Source organism: Equus caballus, chromosome 7, assembly GCF_041296265.1.
Source record: "Equus caballus isolate H_3958 breed thoroughbred chromosome 7, TB-T2T, whole genome shotgun sequence".
NCBI lineage: Eukaryota > Metazoa > Chordata > Mammalia > Perissodactyla > Equidae > Equus > Equus caballus.
The window spans coordinates 2,058,438-2,080,538 of record NC_091690.1 but is presented as its reverse complement, the minus strand read 5'-3'; the positions used below and the strand labels follow the sequence as shown (position 1 = coordinate 2,080,538).

General features: G+C 48.4%; 1 protein-coding gene and 3 long non-coding RNA genes across 5 annotated transcripts in view; 1 reads left to right on the top strand and 3 right to left on the bottom strand.

The window, feature by feature from the left end:
* Positions 1 to 2,968: 2,968 nt before the first annotated feature.
* Positions 2,969 to 3,855, bottom strand: LOC111774438 (uncharacterized). The gene is made up of 2 exons (XR_011440353.1): positions 3,707 to 3,855; positions 2,969 to 3,225 (listed from the first exon to the last, which is right to left on the bottom strand). It is a non-coding gene; the product is annotated as an uncharacterized lncRNA (long non-coding RNA).
* Positions 3,856 to 5,619: 1,764 nt separating this feature from the next.
* Positions 5,620 to 7,885, bottom strand: LOC138924939 (uncharacterized). Its single transcript, XR_011440350.1, has 2 exons — positions 7,232 to 7,885; positions 5,620 to 6,136 (listed from the first exon to the last, which is right to left on the bottom strand). It is a non-coding gene; the product is annotated as an uncharacterized lncRNA (long non-coding RNA).
* Positions 7,750 to 12,827, top strand: LOC138924941 (uncharacterized). The gene is made up of 2 exons (XR_011440352.1): positions 7,750 to 7,890; positions 12,676 to 12,827. It is a non-coding gene; the product is annotated as an uncharacterized lncRNA (long non-coding RNA).
* Positions 12,828 to 14,181: 1,354 nt separating this feature from the next.
* The window catches only part of LOC111767407 (zinc finger protein 57), a 37,997-nt gene continuing 30,077 nt past the window's right edge, over positions 14,182 to 22,101 (bottom strand). Inside the window, exons 2-4 of one of the 2 annotated variants that reach the window (XM_023646409.2) lie at positions 19,135 to 19,261; positions 17,729 to 17,906; positions 14,182 to 17,320 (exon numbers count right to left, since the gene is read on the bottom strand). In XM_023646409.2, the coding sequence (XP_023502177.2) occupies positions 15,964 to 17,320; positions 17,729 to 17,906; positions 19,135 to 19,261 (1,662 nt within the window). In that variant the 3' untranslated portion in view covers positions 14,182 to 15,963. The remainder of the gene's footprint in view (positions 17,321 to 17,728; positions 17,907 to 19,134; positions 19,262 to 22,101) is intronic. The other variant, XM_070272447.1, reaches the window with a different exon arrangement.

Here is a 22,101-nt window from a genome sequence, read left to right as displayed (position 1 = left end):
CAAACTCACAACACAAGATGGAATGAGAGATGAGAAGAACTTAAGAGGGAAGGAGGAAAGGGACTGAATTTTTTAGACTAAGGAAATTAGAGCCCATCAGAAAATGGACTATCTTATACATGACATTCGGACTACAAACCTCATGGTAACCACTAAACAAAAAAGCAGAGCAGAGAGAGACAAAGAATAAAGAAGGAGAAAGCAAAGAAACACATAGTAAAAAACTACATAATTCAACGGGTTGACCAAAACACAGAGGATGAGAAACAGGAAGTGCAGGAAAACTGGAAAACAAGTGATAAAATGAAAGCATTAATCCCTCATACATCAATAATCACCCTAAATGTAAATAGATTGAATTCTCCAATAAAAAGAGTGGAAAGATGGATTAAAGAACAAGACCCAACAGTATGCTGCCTCCAGGAAACACATCTCGGCTCCAGTGACTCCAGACCAGGCCTGTGTTCCCACCCTTGTATCTCCTTATTTAAACCCTTGTAATCCTTAAACCTTATATCCATTTTATAATTACTACAATAGTCAATTTCTAGATTGACTTACCTCTTACCTACCCCAATAGTTTATTTTCTTCTCCTCCAACTCTATAAGATAGATCACAACCTAATTACAAAAACTTTAAATTAACACAAGAATTACCATTTCAAGTTTTCTTGATACTATATATGTTTTCCCAGTTCACATCTGAATGGGTCTCGGATGGCAATGTCTTTTTCCAATGGGGTCATTCCTTTGTTTCACACAAAAGTCAGTCCAATTGTTGGACATGTGGCCAACTTCCCCTTTCTAGTACATCTGGGTTACCTTGGTGGGTTTCTCTCTTTCACGGTAAAGCTTTTCAATTGAAAATAATTTGCTATAATGGAAAGTTCTAGTTGGTGTTCACAGTTCAGCTGATCATACTAATTATGATCCTGAAACATGGCCAATAGCCCATACTATTAATGATACAGGCAACAGCTGCTCTTTTTCTGTTTTTGTGTTTCTCAGACCATCCAGTTATCCCAGCAATTTGCAATTAAACAAAAGAAGCCAGATATTCCAGTGAGAACTAAGGGAGGTTTTATACAAATTTGGGATGGATATGTCTGGCTTGCTCCTAGCTGTGGATCTTTAAGCATAACACCATCTTTATGTTGAGAACAAAGAAATCATTGCAAACAAAATCTACTGAATTGCAGTCTATATATAGGCTGGATATCCCCTGGCTTGTGTCAGAATACTCTCATCTTTAAAGAAAGTGATTGGTTTGGGAAAGACTGGTCTCAAAGGCCAGGCATTTATTGGGTGGCTCCTCAGGGAACTGAGTGGTTGTGTGGAACAAATCTCTGGCCGTGGCTACTGCCTGGATGGCTCAGACGCTGCACCCTGGGCTTCCTGTGGATGCAGGGAAGAATTTGACCTGAACTAACAACCATCGCCAGTCTTCCTCTCCTTAAGGCCAGAGGGACTCCTTCAGTCTTCTACTGGTAGGACCAACCACCTAGCGGCTTTATCTGTTCCTTCTTTGGGGCTACATGTCATACCACATATAGAAGCCCTGACTAAATTTACTCATCAAGTCAAGCAGGAATAGACTTATTAAATACTCAAGTGTCTTTAAATGAGAAAGTCTGTCCTTCAAAATAGAATGGCCTTAGATTGTCCAACAGCATCCCAAAGTGGTACGTGTGCAATCATTCAAACTGAATGCTATGTTTTTATACCTGGGGAGTCTTCCAACGTGTCCTCTCTGCTAAAGCACATGAAAAAGCAAGTCGGTACCCTAGGCAACTACACCTTGCCTCAATTCGTTGACTTGGCTCCCTTCAGGTATTGGTTCTGTTTTGTGATCCAGACTGCAATTCCTATTTCTATTTACTCCTTGGAATTCTTATATTAATCATAAGGTTCAAACTAATCACTGTTTTCTTAACTCAGTGTTGTATGACTGGCATGCAGGCTAGGGTAATGATTGCTCAATGAATCCAGATGGTCGACTGATATTACAACCCTCGATGAATTTCTTTCCTGATAAACACTATGCCTAAAAACGTATTTCTCTTATCACTTGAACTATTAAACTATCATGATTGTTTCTCTACTGTATAGTTATCAACAGTGTAATCATAAGTCATGTAAATGCGCATGTGCAGTGTGTGTGCGACAATCTAAAACTTACTGAAAAATTACATAACTATGACGTGCTTCCCCTGTTAACAGGTATCTCCATACTTTCCACTATATCCAACTATTTTCCCCCAACATGGATAACTGGGCATCAATGAAATAACAGCCTAGCACCAAGGGTCATGGTGGACCCAGGGAAGGCAGCCATCACCCTTTGGCCAAGGGACAATGTTTTCGTCGTCATTGCTTTCTGTCACAAAATTATCATCAAAGGGGGAAAACGAGGAAAAGTGAAAAACAAAAAAACAGTAATATCTTGAAGTCTATCTATGAGGAAGCCATTTGGTTTAAAACTAATCTGGCCTGACCTGGCCTGTCCAGCATGTGCTGGACATCTGCTTTAAACACTGACAATAACCCAAAGCAAAGAATGCTGCCTTTAAAGATAGGGATATATGCCTCCCCCCAGATCAGCATCTCTTTGAAGATAAGCATTTCTTCTCTGAACCTAAGGGTCAAACTGACCTGCTGTGTACATCGAGTCACCACTGACCTGCTGTGCCAGCAAAACAGCTTGTGCACAGGAGTCACGAGATATTCCTGTCACATTTCATTCATGTTCCCCGTTCCAAAATAGTGCATAACCACACTGGACACCTTGCTGCTTCCAAGTGCTCCATTCCCAGATGAAGGCCGTCCTCCCAGGCTGCAGTCCTCAATACTGGCTCATAGCAGAAAAATCATCCCCACTTTGATTTATGGAATGGTCACTGATTATTTGCATCACCAGAGCTGACCTTAGAAATTACTATTCCCACTAAGCAGAAAAAAAGAGAAAAAATTCATTATTTTGTGTTTACTGAAAGTTGAGGCCCCAGTGAAAGCAGACCAATTAGTGCTGGGCTGGGATACAGCTGTCAGGGGCAGGGCGGGTCCCCCCAAACACTGCCGACCTGCTCTGGATCCAGTGGTCATCTCTTCCCTCCTCTGACGCACACTGGCCAACGACTCAGGTTAAAACCCCTGGCAACTCTTTGCAGGCCAGGCCAGGAGTCCAGGGTCCACTCCACAGCCAAGGGTGGGGACTAGGGTGTGACCCTGGGGGGTGCAGGGAGACCAGGGCCCATGGCCGCTTCCAGCCAGTTCTGACCGGCTTGCAACCAGCCCCTCTCAGTCTCGGCCCAGCCCATGCATTCACCATCTCTGCCCACTCTGGACTCTCCCAGCATCCTCCCTGTGGTTCCATGGCCCTGGCAGGTGAGAGCAACAGGGATGGGACACCTGGGGCCGCATGGGGCAGGTGCACATGGGGTCACGGCTGGACGACAGCAACATCCAATCGGAGGGAGTGCGCCTGCCCCTGGCTCTGACTGGCTAGTGCTTCAAGGCCTCCCACTCTGGATGGTGCTCCTGGCACTCCCCCTTCTGGTGATGTTGACTGGTCTTGCCACAGCTGTTCCGTGCATGCCTTATTGGTCCTTGGGCGATGCTGCTGATGCCTCAGACCAAACTTCTCCAAGAACTCAACCCCCTTCATCTTGAGTGGCAGGCTGTCCAGACACCCAGCAGACCCACTCACCTGGGACATGGGCTCTTAGCAGAACCGGTCCAGGTGGGTAGATACGGGGTCAGCCTGCACCTCGATGGCCCCTGCTGCATCCTCTTTCTGGACTGGGAAGGTCAGACTCATTTCCACAGTGGGCCATAGTGATCTGTGCCCTATGTTTACTAACAAAGACATCAAGTGAAGTCACCACGCGCAAGGCATGACCTGGCTCTGTTTTCACATGTGACCTTTGACATAGGGGGGCCCTGCCATCCCTCCCCACCTCTGGGACTTGGGGTCAGCAACCTCTGGCCCCAGAACGTTTGTACCTGAGGGAGTGGGACTCCAGCCCCAGCCTGTGTGTAGGGCTTGTCTCAGCATAGCTATGTGCTATGCTGGGAGATGTTAGAATTTGCAGATGTGCATTTTCTTGAAAGAAATTTCTGTCACATCAGATTTTGAGTCACTCAGAATTTTGAAATGTAAATGGCTATATTACCATATTCATATTATATAGTGATGGTGACACAGCTTTGTGAGTGTACAAGAGCCAGTGTGTTTTACACTCCAGGGGTGAATGTTATGGCATATGAATTATATCTCCATTTCTAAAAACAAATTTAAAGGCCATAATAGCCATGATAACCCTTCCTCCTGGCCACCACTAAAATACTCTCTGCCTCTATGGATTTGCCTGTTCTGGGTGTTTTACATAAATGGAATCATACCCTCGCTGGCCCCTTGTGCCTGGCCCCTTTCACTCAGCATGTTGTCAAGGTTCATCCATGTGGCAGCATGTGGCAGCGCTTGAATTCTCTGGGGTGAAGTTCACAGCCACGTCCTCAAAGACCAGCGAGTCCTGAAACAGCCCATAGGTTCTACTTCAGCCAGGCCCCGTCTTCACCAAGGCGTGTGGGAGGAGGACAGTCGGGGACCTGGACTCAACTCCTAGGACTACTGACCCCATACTTTTGTGGGAAATGACAACTCCCAAACAGGTCAAGAATTTTAACAAAATTCCATTAAATCTACAACCATGTTTGTTTTGACTTTGTTTCTGTTTTGTTTGAACTTCAGAAAACTACTTCTAAAAACTGAAATGAAAGGGAAATTTCTAAGAATATCTGACATTTCCTATAGAAGGAGGTGGGAATTTTCCTAACAGACATCAAAGCTTTTTAAACTCCAGGGGTTAGGGCAGAGGGACGGACAAGGACACCAATGGAGACAACGGATGCCCTTAAACAGGCCCCCCAATGTCGGCCAGTGGACCTGCCCCAGAGCAGGCACCGCCGGGCAGTGGAGAGATGGGGACACGGTGACACATGGGGCAGTGACGACTGGTGATCTACAGGGGAATAAGGTATTGTTTTCCCTTATCAACCTCAAGGACAATAACCTGCTCACTGTAGATTTATCTGTGGGAGACGAGAGGAGGACAATGAGAAGTTACAGGAGACGCCTGTATGACGTAAAGAAGACAGTGAGAAATGCAAGTCTATTAAACTAAGAAGAGACCATCAAAGTGTAGAATACAGAGAGAGAAATAATAAAGTATGACTTAGGAGAAAATATTTGCACCACCTAGAAATGAAAAAGGATGACTGTCCAGACCATGTAAAGAAAACATGAGGGGCCGGCCTGGTGGCGCAGCGGTTAAGTTCACACGCTCTGCTTCTCAGCGGCCTGGGGTTCACTGGTTCGGACCCTGGGTGCCGATGTGGCACTGCTTGGCACGCCATGCTGTGGCAGACGTCCCACATATAAAGTAGAGGAAGATGGGCATGGATGTGAGCTCAGGGCCAATCTTCCTCAGCAAAAAGAGAAGGACTGGCAGTAGTTAGTTCAGGGCTAATCTTCCTCAAAGAAAAAAAAAAAAAGAAAACATGAGAAGTCAGTAAACACACAAATGAACGAGCCATAAGAAAACAACTGAAAACTATCTGACAGAAGATAAAACTGTTAATGAACCAGGTTCATTTTGCCCATTGCATGAAAAGCCAATCTCCGAGAGTAGTTTGCAGCAGAGAAAGGGTTTAGTCACAAGGCGGCCAAGCAAAGAGAAGGGAGCAGGAATCTCAAACCTGCCTCGCTGAAAATGGGGACCAGGGATCTTTACGGAGGGGGCAGGTGGTCTGAAGTGTGAAGATAGGCGAGTGGAGGTGAGGAGAAATGAGGTAAGTGATGATCTGTACAAGAGTACTCAAGTTTCATGGCTCTGCACGGACACACTGTCCCCAGCGGCGTCTCTGCTTCAGTCTCAGAACAACACGAGTCAGCAGAACACCACAGAGACCTGACCCCTGACCCCTCACTCAGGGGAAGAAAGGAGGGAAAACGGATCCTGTCCCTTCACCGCTGCTGGACCTGAGGCAGGAACAGGAGACACTGTGGGTGCTGGAGGTCACAGAGGGGGAGCCCACGGGGTCAGGTGGCAACGCTGAATCCTCCCGGAGTCCTGGGCTGCCAGAAAACAGGAATCAAAGGTGAAAGGAGTCCTTAGTACAACCTTTTGGGTTCTAAAAACGCGCACGCCTCAAGAAATAGTCCCTTCTTCAAAGGAGTTAGATAAGGATCCCACGCATACACCCCTTTGTACCTGTAAGACACAGACCCCCAAATCCCCATTCTGTGTCTCAGCAATGATTAGCTGGACTGCTGGTCCCCGCTGAGAAGGAAAACAAACGCGTGTCGGCCACGCGGCTTCAGCCTCTCCTCCGCAGACCCCGCCCTGGGCCGCCCGCAGCCCGGGCCCGCAGACGGCCCCTCCGAGGACGGGCTGCGCTCGGGGACCTGCCATCAGCCCCACACCCGGCCTCCCGCTCCGTCCACTCCAGACAAACGCCGCCCAGCTCCTGCGGGTCCTCCGGCCACAGCGCCCCCTCCCGCGGAGCCCCTGCCCCGGGCGCGTCCCTCCTCCCGCCCCTGCGGTCCCTCTCCGGCAGGAAAGTGTGCTCACTGAGCTCGGATGCTTCGTCTCCACCGCCTGACCCCTGCGCACCATCGCCCCCTCCTTCCCAGACGCTCTCGGCCTCCGCGCGCCCCGCAGGCCCGACCCCCGCCCGTCGGAACGAGCGCTGAGATGCGGACGGGCCTGGACCCGAGCCCGCGCTGCGCGACCACGGGGCGGGGGTCCTGAGACCCGCCCGCCTGCTCCCCTCCTGCCCGGCAGAGAAAAGCCCTTTGCTGGGGGGTTCGGGGCTGGAGGACCTGAGACCCGCCCTCGGCCCCATCCCACCGTCCTCGGATCAGAGTCTCCGGCCCCCAGTCCGGACGGGGCTCAGTGTCAGGTCAGGGCGGGCCCACCCCGCGGCCGCCCCGCCCCACCGCCCCAGCCCTGACTGCCGGCCGGGGTCGTCCCGCCCCTCAGACCCCGCCCGTACAAGGACTGGGGTGGGAGAGGGACCCCCACGCGGAGCTGGGACGCCAGGACACAGCCCGCGGGCGAGGATGGGGACTCGGGGGGACCCCGGGAGACGCGAGCCCACGACCGCTTCCAGCTGGTTCCCGCCGGGTCGAACCAGCCGCTCCGGGTCCCGGCCCGGCCCGCGCACTCACCATCTCCGCTCGCTCCGGACTCTCCGCGCGTCCTCCCCGCGGCCCCGGCAGGTGACAGCGACGGGACGGGACACCTGGGGCCGCGCGAGGCAGGTGCGCGCGGGGACACCAAGGGCTGAGACGGACTCCCACGCGGTTGCGAGCGCGCCCCTCCCCGGCTTTGATTGGACGGTGCTCCAGCGTCCTTCCACATGATTGGACCGTATTTCACGCGCTCATCCTGGCCTGCAGTCTGATTGGACACTGCCCTATGATGTCACAGTGCCCTCATTGGACAGTTCCCCAAGACCCTCCTCTGTGCCTTCATTGAGCGATCCCGGTCCCGCCCCAGCACCGCTGCCTCGCTCCCTGCGTCGTCGTCCCTGATTGGACAGCGTTCCCGTCGCTGGCGTGTGATGGGCGGGGCGGAGGTCACGTGGCTGAAGGAGGCGGTGATCTGCCTCCTCAGGGACGCGGACCGCCCGCCCGAGTGGCGCTGTCGGAGCACAGGCTCCTGGCGGGGACCTCCTGCCTCTGCCCGAGGCTCCCCAGCCCCTCCTCGCCTTCCTCCGGAACGGGCAGTCCTGACTCAGTTTCCCTGGAGCGCCCCTCCTCAGGACTCGGACCGGTGGGACAGGGGGCGCGGTCACCTGGGTGCTCGGCCCAGGGCGGGACTCCCGGTGGGTGTGTGACCTGGTTTAAGAACAAAGACCCCTGACAGTGACGTCCCCGCGGGCGAGGCTGGGTGGGCTGGGTGTGGCGGTGACCTCTGACGCGGCCCCCTCTGGGGCTGTGGGTCCGCAGCCCGCGGTCCGGGTCCTCCGCCCCGTGGGGAGGGGGCCCGCGCGCAGGACTGTCGCGGCTGCCCCGGTGGGACCGAGCTGCGGGGCTCGCTGTCCGGGCTCGTGGTCGCCGCTCCGCCCGGCGCCGCGGGAGAAGGCGGGGCTGTCGCTGCGCAGCGGGCGAGGGAGCGGCGCGGGCGCCGTGGTCCCAGCTCCCGACGGCGACAGGCGCGACGAGCGCGGGGCCACCCGGGGCTGCAGGAGGGGGAGGGGCCTGCGGCCGTGGGGCTGAGGGGTCAGCGCCGTCTGCGCAGGCGCGCCTGCCCGCGTGTTTCCTCGTGGCTGCGCGTGTGAACTGGGGGGCTGTCGTGTGTCGCGGGCGGTGGGGTTCAGTCCGTGACCCTAAAGGCGGCCGTCGGTCCGGTTGGTGCTCAGCGGGGCGGCGGGGGCGCCGTCAGCGGGCTGCTCGCGTCCGCGTCCCTGCGGCTCTGCCAAGGAGCCCGGACACGATGCTCGCGGTGCCCGCGCCTCCCGCCGTGGGCGCCGCCCGGCCCACCCTCATCCGGGGAAGGCTCGCTCCTCCCCCGCGGGTCCAGCGCGAGGCGTTAGGACGCTCAGGGCCGCGTTCACTGTGGGGAGTCGATGGCGGGTCAGGTTCTCGGTCCTGTTACACGGGGTCCAAGTGAGACGCGGAGAGGCCGTGACTCTGGGGTCAGAGAACTGCCTTTCGGGCGCACAGATTGAGGGAGCCACACAAACCGTGTCCTGCGGGGAGGAGGAGGCGGGGGCTCGTAAAGACCAGAGAGGAGGGGCCAGCCCTGATTAGGTGGCCCAGTGATTAAGCTCACGTGCTCCCATTCTGGGGTCCAGGGTTCCCAGGTTCAGATCCTGGGTGCCAACCTCGCACCTCTCATCAAACCATCTTGTGGCGGCATCCCACATGAAACAGAGGAAGATTGTCCCAGATGTTAGCTCAGGGCCAATCTTCCTCATCAAAATAATAAAGGCAGAAGATGGAAGTTTGCATTACAAAGAAGGTTAATTGGAGTCGCTGGCAGAAAGCTGATCTTGGCTAATCTGAATTGATGGCTCAGGCAGCTCAAAGGAGGCAGTAGGCCCTCCCTGGGAGGAGCTGCCGCTTTCTTGACGAGTTCTCAAAACATTTACCTCGACTCAGTTCAAAAGTTTATGTTCTGCCTGAAGAGGACGTGCATGAGACTCGTTCCTTAACAGCTTCACGCTCCATTTTAAAGCCCTTCCACAGAAGTGACCCTGTTTTCCTTCCTATTTCACATTTGACCCATTCGATGGAGACTTCCTTTTGAAAGCACTGCTGGTCCAGCATAGGTTTTAGTCCAGTGTTGCTGGGCTAGACCTATCCCAGCAAGTCATGACCCGCATGAGGGAGAAACTTTTTCCCCTTTTTTCTGATGGTTATCCCAAGGAATCACTTTGTAACCAGGGGACTCGTTCAAAGCGGCCCTATCATATGGACAACAGAATGTCAAAGTTATCATGCAAGGGCAGCGAGCCAACACTGCAAGTCCTGGAGCGGAGGCACGAGCAGACGGGGAAGATTTTGACCTAGAAACACTCAAGTCCCTCCCCTTCCAAAAGAACCAAGGACCAGGACATGACCGGAACTTCCAAGTTGGAACCTTTTCAAAGTTGATGGGTCCACTGTCCACGAAGATCACTGTGAAGGCCCCTTTCCAGAACTTACCATGAATGCTCTTGCTTAAAGGCCTTCCAATCAGAATTTGTCCTCCGGCCAGCCTGCCCTCCCTAATCCCTTACGTTTTACCCCAAGCCCCAGATTTGAGCCCTGCCTCCTTTCTCCTTGCCAGTTGATGACACAATCAAGCTGTTGCTTTTCTCAAAAGCTGGTGCCGCAGTATTGGCTTCTGTGCACAGTAGGCAGGGAGCCCTTGCTCAGTCACAATTTGAGCAACAAGGAGACGCTCAGGAAATGACTCTTCGTTTCCTCACCTGGGAATTTCACCCAGTTACTAGAAAGTTAAGTAAATAACCCTGATCTATCATTTCAATATGTTGAGTGACTCTCATCTTGGTGTTTGTAGAAAGTCTGCAGCAGATCTGAGTGAGTGGTAGCATGGGAAGTTTACATACAAGTACATAGAGCGAAGTTCCAATAATCATCATAAAGGAAGTTAAGTGATATTCCAGACCACCAGCTAACTGAATGACACTTTCTTAGGAAAAATGCTGAATAATCATGCAACTCAATAGATTTCCCAATGTGATAGAATAGGTCTGTTAGGAAGAGGATCAGCTATAAGGTCAGAGCAGGGTGTACACATATACTGCCGAGTCCTGAATCTTGGGAAGGCTGTCAGCATCAGAGGTCGGCTGCTTCTCCTCCGCGTCCATGTGACTTGGAGGCCTCAGCATGTGCACAGGACCAGATGCCAGGTGGGGACTTCTTCACTGTGAGATCGTCTCCAAGGCTCAGCGCCTTCTAGCTCTAGGCAGAGTCAGTGGTCAGGAGAGCTTCATGAGGGCCTTTCCAATGGAGCTCGAGGGCCGTCTTCCTTTGAGGAACCTTCCAGATGACCAGTCCCCAGGCTCTAGACTGTGACCAACAGGATCCTTTCAACTGGAATCTGGGAGAGCTTCTTTAACCTGTTGGTGACAGGCTGGAGTATAAGACATTGGAGACCTACAGTAGCTGTCATATGAGACAATGGGGCATCAGCAGAAGGTCATGTACCAACAGGCATTGTTCTGCGGGTGACCAGCTCCTGTGGGTGACTTTGTGTTTTCCAAACGGAGCACTGCGAACAGCTGGGAACACCAAGGGCAATACCTTAGGCCAGAGTCCAGTCTACAGGAATAGAGCAAAACCTCAATGACCAGTAACAGGACTAGACTCAAATGTCTAAAAAGGTGCAAACATAATTCTTCTCTTTATAATTACTCCCACTTTTTGTTTTACCAAAAATACTCACAATAAAACTAACTTCTTTGTATTAAAGGTTTGGCCTGATTAAAGTATTTACATAAGGGAGAGTTTCCGAATTTTGGAGAGATCATGTAGAGAGAAAACATAAACGGTTTATCTTTGTTCACAAATGTAACTTCCCAAAGAGCAAAGATTTCTTTTCTTTTCTTTTTGAGGAAGATTAGCCCTGAGCTAACTACTGCCAGTAATCCTCTTTTGCTGAGGAAGCCTGGCCCTGAGCTAACATCCGTGCCCATCTTCCTCTACTTTCTATGTGGGACGCCTACGACAGCATGGCGTGCCAAGCAGTACCATGTCCGCACCCGGGATTTGAACGGGCAAACCCTGCGCTGCCAAGACGCACAACGTGTGAACTTAACCACTACACCACCGGGCAGGCCCCGAGAAAAGATTTCTTTAATTCTGTGGGGAAAAAAAATCATTACACATCCCCTCAGTTTACGCCATCCCATGGAATTAATACTTGTCCTGCTTGAATCAGTTTTCCCGTTAGTTTTCTCAACTTTCCCTGATGATTGAGGAGGATAAGGATGGTGATAATTGCAAGATGGGTTAAAGGTTTTCATTAAGGCTCGTATGGTTTGCCCAGGGAAGTGGGTGCTCCATCACCAGAAACTGGAAGATATACCCTACGTGGGAAAGACATTTTCAGACAGTTTTTTTGCCACTGTGAGGGCATTGGCCTGGTGGCAGGGGAAGGCTCTACCCCATCTGGAGAACATACATCCAGGAACAAGAACATGTTGGCAACCCATATTAAGTGTTGGTTGTACGAAATCCAGCTGCAGATGCTCCAAGCGTTCAGTGAGTGGAGGTCTGAGGCCTCCAGGGGCCGAAAGAGTTTCTTTAAATGTACTATCGTGGGGGATGGAATGCAAACATTGAAAAATGGTGGTTTCCCAGGTCGCTGGGAAGAACCAAGTGGCCATCTTCAGCTTCGCAGAGCCCCACCTGTTCATTTAATTTACAGCCATTTACTTCCCATCTTCATTTCTCTGATTCAGGAGCAGACTGCTGCCATGTTACAAGCACATCACGATGGCAAGTCTGGCCACGAGGGGCTGTTCTTTGCAGAGGCAGAAAGGACTTCATCCACATGTGCCACTATCTTTATGGATTGTGCTGTTGCTGCCTTTGCGTGAAAGTCAGCCAGGGCTTTCTCCTGCTGCTCAGGCTCAGTCCTTTTAGTGTGAGCCTCAACTTTGAGGAGTTTCATTTTATGAGTTTCCTTTCTATGAAGCATTTTTGCAAAAGCATCAGAGTAACTACCAATGACAAAGGACTTAAAAATGGCTCATTATAATGCAGTTAACAGAAATCTTGTTATTTCTCTGACAGCATTTTAAGATAACAACCAGAGTTATGGCAGACAGTGTTACATCAGGACTTATCAGATTTTTAGCAATTTCACATAATTTATGGAATATTTATATATCTATGCAAATGCAACAAAAGGCTTACTATTACTTGACAATGTATCCTATGAAATGTAACATGTCAAATAAGCCTGAGTCTAGTAAATCTTTTGTAATGTTTCAAGTCAAAAATGTGTCATTTTGCATCTCATTTTGGGAAGATTATCAAAAAATAGTTTTGGAAGTGTTTAAGCCACTTGTTAAAATAGAGTCATAAGTGTTACACTTTTTGTTGACATGATTCTAACGTTCTCTTCCTTTTGTCTTGGCCCATCTCTGTCACAGACTTGCCTCATCTGATGACAACTGGTGAAATTCTTTCTGCTTAATGTAAGGAAGCCACAGTCCTGCAGGGAGTGTCAGGCCAGCTTCCAGGTGTCTGAGGCTGCCTTTGCCATTCTCATTGACTACATAATAAACACTGACATCCATATTTCTATGTATGGGGCACTGTTTTAAGTGTTTTTCATAAAGTGACTGAGTTAGCATATATAAATCTACTTCTTCCTCAGAAACTCCAGACGGTAGATACTTTATTATCTATACATCTATATGAGTTAACTCAGGAGATAACTATGAATGTAGGTGATTTGCCAGAAGTCACCAAGCTGGGAAGGAAATGCAGGATCGTGAAGAGACCCTAGCCTCTCTTTCTGAGTGTGTACTCATTGTCTGGTGCTAAATATTGAGTATCCCTCATATGTCATGCACTCTAGGCTCAAAACAGAGTTACTTTCCACACTAATGTAAGCTGTGCAGGCACTTGCCCACAGATCCTCAAGCTCTCTGCTCCCAACCTGCTCAGACACACCCCTACCCTGGCAGTCCAGGACTGTCACCCTCCTTAGGCTGCAGTGATGGTCTCTCTAGGGTTTGTGTGTAGTGTTTTCCTAAGTCTTCCTGTGCCTCCTCTGTGGCTGCACATGACTAGGCATCGCCTGGTGAGTTGATAACACTAGAGAGGAAAGTCCATTCTAACACTGGTTGGAATCCCTTAGGTACACGTATCCTCTCTCGAAAGGCTGTACCTTTCTGTACATTTATTGACCATTTCCTCTCTCAAGTCCCTGGAGGACTACTCACCTTACACATCCTCTGACCCATAAAGCCCTACCAGGTCCATCAAAATACAAGACATCCACCATGCCCAGGGCCAGAGAAGGGTCCCTGGAGGCCATCTGACACAGAGGGAGAAACTGACCTCTGTCAACAGGAGCAGACCAGAACTCTAAGTGGTCAGAATGAAGAGAGAAAGCATGGTCCATTTGTCATCCAGTGGAAATTACACAAGGGAACATCGCTGGGCAGGAGCATCAGCAATCAATTACCCATCTGTCATGTAGGCAAATGGCCCGTGGATATTCAGCACAATTACCAGCAACAAGATGACCGAGAAGATGTCTCTATTCTGGTATTGCTTTCACGTTAAGCCACTGAGAGCTCTGTGGAGAACATTTAGAAGCAGCATTTCCCGGAATTAGTAGACTTTACTCAAGTTGGTTATGTCTGTAAACAAGCTCCCTCTCTTAACTCATTCCCACCACAACTAAGTGCTCACCTCACCAAGAATGCTGGTGGTTCTACTTGTCCACAGGGAACTAGGAAAGATGTGTGTCCATTTCTGCCTCCCACACTGCTCATCTGCAGGAGCCTGACTCCTGGGGATCTCTGGCTGGAGACCACTGAAGTGAGCAATATTTGCGTTTTCACTACTAGGAATGAAGAACTCATTTTAATGAAAAAAGTTGATAGCTACGTAGGAAGGTCAGAAAAACACACCACAATGAAAAATGTCAGGAAGCATACATATTTAGTACTACTATCCCAGAATACATACAGAAAAGTCGACATAATTACAAAAATAAAAATGTATAGTTGGATATTTTAACCTATTCTCTCAGTTAATGAAACATAAAACAGAATAGCACTTGTAAGTATACAACAGTTTTCAAAATAAAGGTAATGTGCTCTCATGAGGAAACAATGTAGATTATCATCTTCTACAGAAAATGCAATTTTCATTGAACAGAAAAAACATGAAAGACTTAAACACGGGGTAATCACACATAAACTGTAAAGTAAACAGTGCATTTATCATTTACAGAGCAGACAGATGTAAGAGAAAACTCTCACAAACAGCCAAATATGTTCACAAATTCTGCTTTCAATCATGAAACTATTCAGAAAGAAGAAATGCAGCATGAGTGCAGGCTCTCAACTATGCAACCAAGGAAGTAAGTTTCCTCCACTTGTGGCTGCAAAATTAAATTTGTCAGTGTGGAGGCAGGAAACAGGGCCACTATTAGACAACAAGATGCTCCCCACAGAATTCACGTAATTAGAAGCCTTGAAGATGAAGTGTGTCAAAAATGAGAAGATAACTAAGTGTGACAACCTAAAGAAGTGACCTGATGGACACCAAAGAGCTACATGAAAATGCAAGTAACTGTGTGAATCTGCAAACCAAAGAGGGTCCACAATGGGGGAGCTTCTGGGAAAGTCTGTAGGATCTGGTGCCTGAGAGGGGACTGATGTCAAACATGGTGTTTGGTTGGGGCTGTTCCAGATGGGCAGAGCCACAAGTCAGAAAAGAGGGCTGTGATGCAGGCCCCTAGGTTCCCAGGCACCTTTGTCTCCTGACGGGACAGGAGAACTGAGAATCATGGCTTCTTCACTTCTTCTTTCCAAACCTCATGTGTCCTCTGCTCGTGAACTTTAACTCAGAGCCACAAACAGAAGGACTCTGGGACACACGGTTTCCCACCCTCCCCAAGGTGACAGCACAATTCAATAGAAGCATCTGGACACCAGGCTTCATGAAAATTTCCAACCAAGATCAAGGAGAATGAGCAGACTCCAATTTTGAACATAATCCCATGAGACTGTCCTCTCAAGATCTTTCCATAATTACTAATTTCTGTGAGGAACCGATGACGTATCTACTAGCAACAATCAAAAGTGGAAGATACATCTTTCAATAATAAAGAATTCAGGGGAGAGTAGATATCAAGTCAGAAAACTCCCTGCAACAGTGGACCAGAAAAGAAATTTCAACAATACAGGTCTCATACCATCATCATCACAGACCAGGAGCATAATGGAAAGAAAGAAAACAAAGTTCATCCAAAATAATACCAAGTTGCACATGGAAAAACACCCCTAAAAACAAAAACCACTGTCATCCCTGGACCCAAAAGACACTGTGACACAAAATAGACAAGTGTCATATAACAGTACAATTATTTAAAGTCCAAGATAACAAAATATGTATAACACAGATGGTGGGGTCATAGACAGATATTCTAATATTGACTTCATATCAGCAATGTGAACTAGAAACCAATACACTGGGGGTCCCAAGTAAGGATGAGACACAAAGACAAAATCACATTTCTAACGTTTAAAGGATTTTTGTCTCCCCTGAGTTCCCATGTACAAAATAGATGAAGTGCGACACTTGAAGGTTTTCCCACATTCTTCCAATTTTTAACCTGTCTCTCCAGTGTGTTTGCTTGCATTTAAAACAGGTTCTAAGCGAGAATGAAGGCTTCCCCTCAGTCCTTGTATGCAGAGCTACCGTCCAGTGTGTGTTCTCACATGTACTTGTAGAGACGTGACATACTTGAAGGCTTTCCCACAGTGCTGACATTCATTCCCTGTCTTGCCAGTGTGTGTCCTCATGTGTGCTCCCCAGTTATTGGAATACTTGTAAACTTTCCCACATTCTTGACATTCATAGGGTCTCTCTCCACTGTGCGTCCTCCCATGCACTCGAAGGTTTGCACGATGTCTGAAGGCCTTCCCACACTGCTGACATTCATAGGGTCTCTCCCCAGTGTGCATCCTCAGATGTCCTCGAAGGCAGGAGAGGGAGCTCAAGGTTTTCCCACAGTGCTGACACTCATAGGGTCTCTCCCCAGTATGCGTTCTCACATGTGCTTGCAAAGAGCAGGGAAGACCAAAAGCTTTCTCACAGTGCTGACACTTGTGGGGTCTCTCCCCAGTGTGTGTTCTCCTATGTACTTGCAAGGAGGAGGAACAAATGAAAGCTTTCCCACAGTGCTGACACACATAGGGTCTCTCTCCAGTGTGCATCCTCACATGTCTTCGAAGGGAGGACAGGAAGCAGAAGGCTTTCCCACAGTGCTGACATTCATGGGGTCTCTCACCAGTGTGTGTTCTCACATGTACTCGCAGGGAGGACGAACGACTGAAAGCTTTCCCACACAGCTGACACTCATAGGGTCTCTCCCCAGTGTGCGTTCTAATATGTACTTGAAGGGAGGCCACGTGACTGAAGGCTTTCCCACAAGTCCAGCATTCAGTGGGTTTCCCTCCAAAGTGCCTTCGCATATGTGCAAGAAAGTATGAGAAGCGACTAAAGGCCTCCCCACATTCTTTACATTCGTAGTGTTTGTCTCTAGCATGAGTTCTCACATGTCGTAATAGGTAGGAGTCATACATAAAGGATTTCCCACAAACTGTACATGCATGGGTTTTCTCTCCACAGTGACCTCTGTCATGTTCCTGTAAGGATGAGGCGCAAGTGTAAACTTGTCCACATTTCTTACACGCAAAAGATTTTTTTCTATGGAGCCTCTTCACGGGTCTCTTAGATGCTCTCCCAGTATCCTGACACCTTTTACAGGGTTTATCTACACTGTCTGTTTCCACATGAGTGCTTAGGCACGAGACACAACTGCAGGCCCGCCCACATTCCTCACATGGATGAGGTTTGTGTCCAGTGTGAGGTCTTTGCCGATTCTTAAGGAGAGAACAATCCCTGAGGGCTTTTCCACACTTCGTGCATTCACCGGGTTTAACTCCAGTCGGATATGTCTCAGGCACAGGAAGGTCTGTAATCTGGTTCAGGGTTTCTCCACAGCCATCACCTTCATTACTTCCACGGAGACTCTGCACCAAATGGCTCCTGTTCAAAATATGAAGCATACTGTGAGGGACTGATGATTGTAAGTGATTTCTTTACTCATCACTTACTGACAGTTATTAATGATAATTTTGACTATGTATTTGTCATTTTCAATGAAAAGGAATGTTTTTGGCCCTGTCTGGTTCGGTACAAAGGGGAAAAGCTGAATGCTCTGCCTGAGGCCTCAAATATAGCCATAACTTTCAGTCTTTATTATGTACAGTGTCATCTGATAAATGCAACTGAATTATGTTTTAGACACTCAATTTCCACATCACATTTATATGAAAATATCTTCTGAAAATTGTCTCAGGACACAAATGTTTAGCCACGATTTTACTTTTTCTTTAATTTAAGTGAGTCTAACCCTCTGCTGAGACCCCTTCCTCCTGTGGGAATGCCACTCACCTCACAGGCCTCTCCTGGGCTGGGTGATCTCCAATGTTCTGAAATGTCCAGTTTTTGCCAAAAACAGACCGGCACTCACATCTTATGAACCTTACTATTTTCTCTTCGCTGGCTGTTTTATTCTCCAATATACCCTGCTGAAGTCTCAATCCACTGGTTTTAACTTGAGGGCAACAATCTACAACAATTGGTGCCATAGTTTAATTTCTTGGGAAAGAAATGGTTGGATAAAGGAAAGAAAACAGACGATTATGTGGATTTATTTTCATACACTGATCCAAAGTTTTAAACCAATTTTATGAGGAAGAACGGACATGCGAGTAAAGAAAAATTCTCAGGACCTCAGCTACCTGGCAATTTGGCAAAGAGCAAGGGAAATGAGCCAAAATGGCAGTCTGTTCACTAAGAAATACTGCAAAACACATGGAGAGTGACATTGAGATAAGAATGATCAGAAAAGCAAAATAGGAAGGAACTGCTCAAATGCACATCCCCAGATGCTCCTTGTATAACAAGAGATGCAGAAGGTCTTCCCCAGGTGCCCAGGAGGGACAAAAAGTCAGCAGGGAAGCCAGGGAAGTGATACGTGACCCTTCTCACACAGTGGCTGAGTCCCATTTCTAAGGGACGTGTCCAAACGTCAGTCCTTCCTCCAGAGCCTGCTCCTCCCGAGGGTGCTTGCTCTCCATGAGAGCAGTCTCTCCCCAGTGTGCATTCTCTCCTGTTCCTGGAGGGATGAGGGAAAACAGAAAGCTTCCCACACTCAGGACATTCACCGGGTTTCACTCCACTTTGCGCTTTTGTGTGTCTTCTAAAGTTACTGGGGCAACCCAAGGTTTTCCATCACTTACAGAAATAAGGTTTCTTTCTAGTGGGTGCTGACATAGAGGCCCCAGATGGATCCTCTCTCCACTGCCCCAGCTGCCATGGCAGACGGATGGTGAGGGCAGCTGGTGACAGCTCACAGGGAAGAGCTCACCATGAAGGATGATGCAGGGGAACAAATAGTCCATGAGCCAGGCCCATACTCTGGTCTTCAAGGCCAGTGAGGATGCATAAGCATGGGGTGAACTGTAGCAAGATTACCATGTCACCTGGGTATTAACCAGAGCGTAACACACAGGGGTGGAAACCATAAAGCTGCCCCAAAGTGACACTGGAGATGATATTCATGCTTATAAAATTCGGACATCTTAGACTTTTGTTCAAGAGGAATAAAAAGTCCACTTAATACATGAAATGTTGTTTTTGTGGAAAAGCTATGTGACTCTAGGTGGTTCTATGAAGGCTTGGACTGTGTCTCTCTTTTTTCAAACGTGTTCCCCTTTCATGGCCCCAATAAGAAAGAACAAGTGTAAGAAACACCTGTTCCCTCACAGACTAAGAAGGCGTGAAGCCGTCCTCACCCACTGAGACCAGGTTCCTGCAGGTCTCCAGCATCACGTCTCTGTAGAGCTTCCTCTGAGCACCATCCAGCAGAGCCCACTCCTCCGGGGTGAAGTTCACAGCCACGTCCTCAAAGACCAGCGAGTCCTGAAACAGCCCACACATTCTACTTCAGCCAGGCCCCGTCTGCACCAAGGGGTGTGGGAGGGTGACAGCCGGGGACCTGGACTCAACTCCTAGGACCCCTGAGCTCTCACTCTCGTTGGAAATGACAATAAAAATGCAAGTGGCACGCAGTACACTCAGTGATGGTAAGTGCTTGTAAAGCTGCAGCAAAGTGCAACCACAACAACTGACAGAGACTCATACATGCACGAATTTAAGAATGATTTGTTCTGAGATGGAGTAGCCTCTGATATAAAGTAAAGAGTGAAAAACGAAATCATCTTTCAGATACTATGGAAATGGATATGCGGCTTGATCAAAAGTTATGTCCTTGTCGGCTCCAAGAACTGGAATGAGAACGTCAGGATGTTCTGAACTCTGAGACCTGCAGTGCAACTTGATCTGAACAATCTCTCCTTGGAGGCAACAGTGTCGAGGGGCCTGGACTCCTCCCTAAATGGCAACGGAGGCAGAGACATGACCCCTCCCAGGATGAGGTGGACACTGTGGGCAGAGGTGTGAGCCAGGCCCTGGGACACCTGCTGGATAAGAGGAGAGCCTGTTTCCTGAAGACTCTGGGAAGCTGGAAAACCTCTCAAACAACTAATCAAGTCCCCAGAATTCAAGGAAAATGGTCACACAAACAACAGTCATTGAAGGATGTGAAAGCAATACAGGCAAATGGGACTTTAACCAAGAGAAAAAAATACCTAAATGACTTTAGAATGCTTCGTGATGACATCACACACACGGCATAAAGAGCACTATGAAATCTAAAGATAAAACTCCCAGCTGCATCAGCTGCAGAGAAGGTCAGGCCACCTCACTTAGCACAGCAGCTGGGGTTTGCCAACCACACGCCTGTAGGAGGCTCGTGTTCTCACCGTGCTTAAAGAACTCAGATCACAACAATAAAAAAGAGACAATATAAAGAGAAACGCTATAATTAAATAATGGGCAAGAAATGTGAGCAGACCCGTCTCCAAAGAAGAAATAAGAATGGCCAAGAAGACATGAGCAGAGGCTGGCCCTCGGCCAGCAGGGAAATGCAAATCAAGGCTACAAGCAGAGCCCTGTTCATTCACTGCAGAAATGGAGCAAGTGCTGGCGGGACATGAGCAAGGGGGAAGCTCATCCATCGTTCACGGGCATGTAAACAGTGCAGCCACTTTGGAAGACAGTCTGGCGGGTCCCAAAAATGATGAACACAGAATTCGAATATAACAGCCGCCACTCTCCCTGCACCTCCATCTCTTCACCAACCCGGAAGCTCTGCAAACCCCACACTATTGGGACTTTTACAGAGGCTTCATCACGTATACATGATCGATCATTAAACTCAGTTTCAGGCGTTCTGCCCTCTCAAGACAGTGGGGACAGGGCTAAAAATCCCAAGCTTCTAGTCATGGCTTCATCTTTCCAGTGACAAATCCTCCTCCAGGAGCCCAGCCAGAGTCACCTCATGAGAACAAAGGATGCTCCTATCACCCAGGAAATTCCAAGGGTGTCAGGCGCTGAGGGCTGACAACAATGCATGTTTTCTATTATCTCACAAGCCTTTCAACACAACTGGCTCTAAAGGGAATGAATGGCACCCGGACTTGGAGACGAGGAAAGAACGTCCTTTAAAGAGTAAAGTGATTCAAAATCCTTCATGACTGTTTCCTAGTAGGGAGGGGGCTTTCTATGAAACACTATTCTTGGGATGTCTCTCAGGTAAGAAATGCTGTAAGCTGACAGTTCATGGAGAGATGTGGTGTATGAAATTATTTTCACAAACCTGCCTCATAACAGGTGAACATGTGTGTGTGTGTGTACTTTATGAAGGCTGCTGAGCTCTCAAAATGGACAAGTATGAGTAATAATCAGCGTTAACTTATAAAACCTTATTCTAGTGTATGTGATGAATTCTAAAGGTGTATGAAGCCCTTTTCAAACTCTCGTCCCAATGGAGCGAAATATTGAGCGAATGATTATTCCAACACACGACCCATAATAATGTACTCTCATCCTAAATCAAGGCTTCATCTTGTCTTTCTCTTTATTCCTATAGCAGAAAATGCCTCAGCGAAATTTAAATACCAGTACTGGAACTTTACAGAAAACCTGCTTTTTAGTTTTCAAAGGTGACCACCTCCACCTTAGTAAACATTTATGTGTTTACACGTGTCTCTTGGTGGGGACAAGATGTGTGGTCATAAGCTCCCTCACTCGCATGTGGAGGAGGAGAATATAAAAACAAACCCGCCCAATGCACTTGAGGAAAGTGCTGGTTCCTACTGGAAACATGGCTCTCTGCTGCACACACCACAATGGCAGGAAAACATGCTTTAATTTGTCACCTTAATATTGGGGGAGAGAATGAGTTTAAGAAACTCGTTTTAAAATACTTTATACAAATAAAGAAAAAACAAAATAAATTCCTCTTAATCTTCTATTCTATCTTTTTAGTTGCTCAGGTTTGATAACTAAGGTCCTGTAAATGGTTTAACATAAAACCACATTGAAAGTCTTGCATCTTTTCAGTGTTTTCAAGTATCTCTTGCAGAGGTCAACACAAGACATGATGGGGGATTGACCCTGGAGATAAATCCGGGCCTCTGGAGGCTGCCTGCCCTATCACTACGCTTGGAATGTGGGTTCCGCTTGCCTTCCCAACTCCCAGAAGCTGCCCCAAGGCCACAGCCTTGAGAGAGTGAGTCAGTGTTGAGACCATCTGGACTGTGGACGGGATCGAACCTGGTTAAGGCCCCTAGAGAAACTTTTCAGATTTGGCGGGTGGGAGCAGAAACTACTCATCTTTGGGCTGCATAAGACAAGCC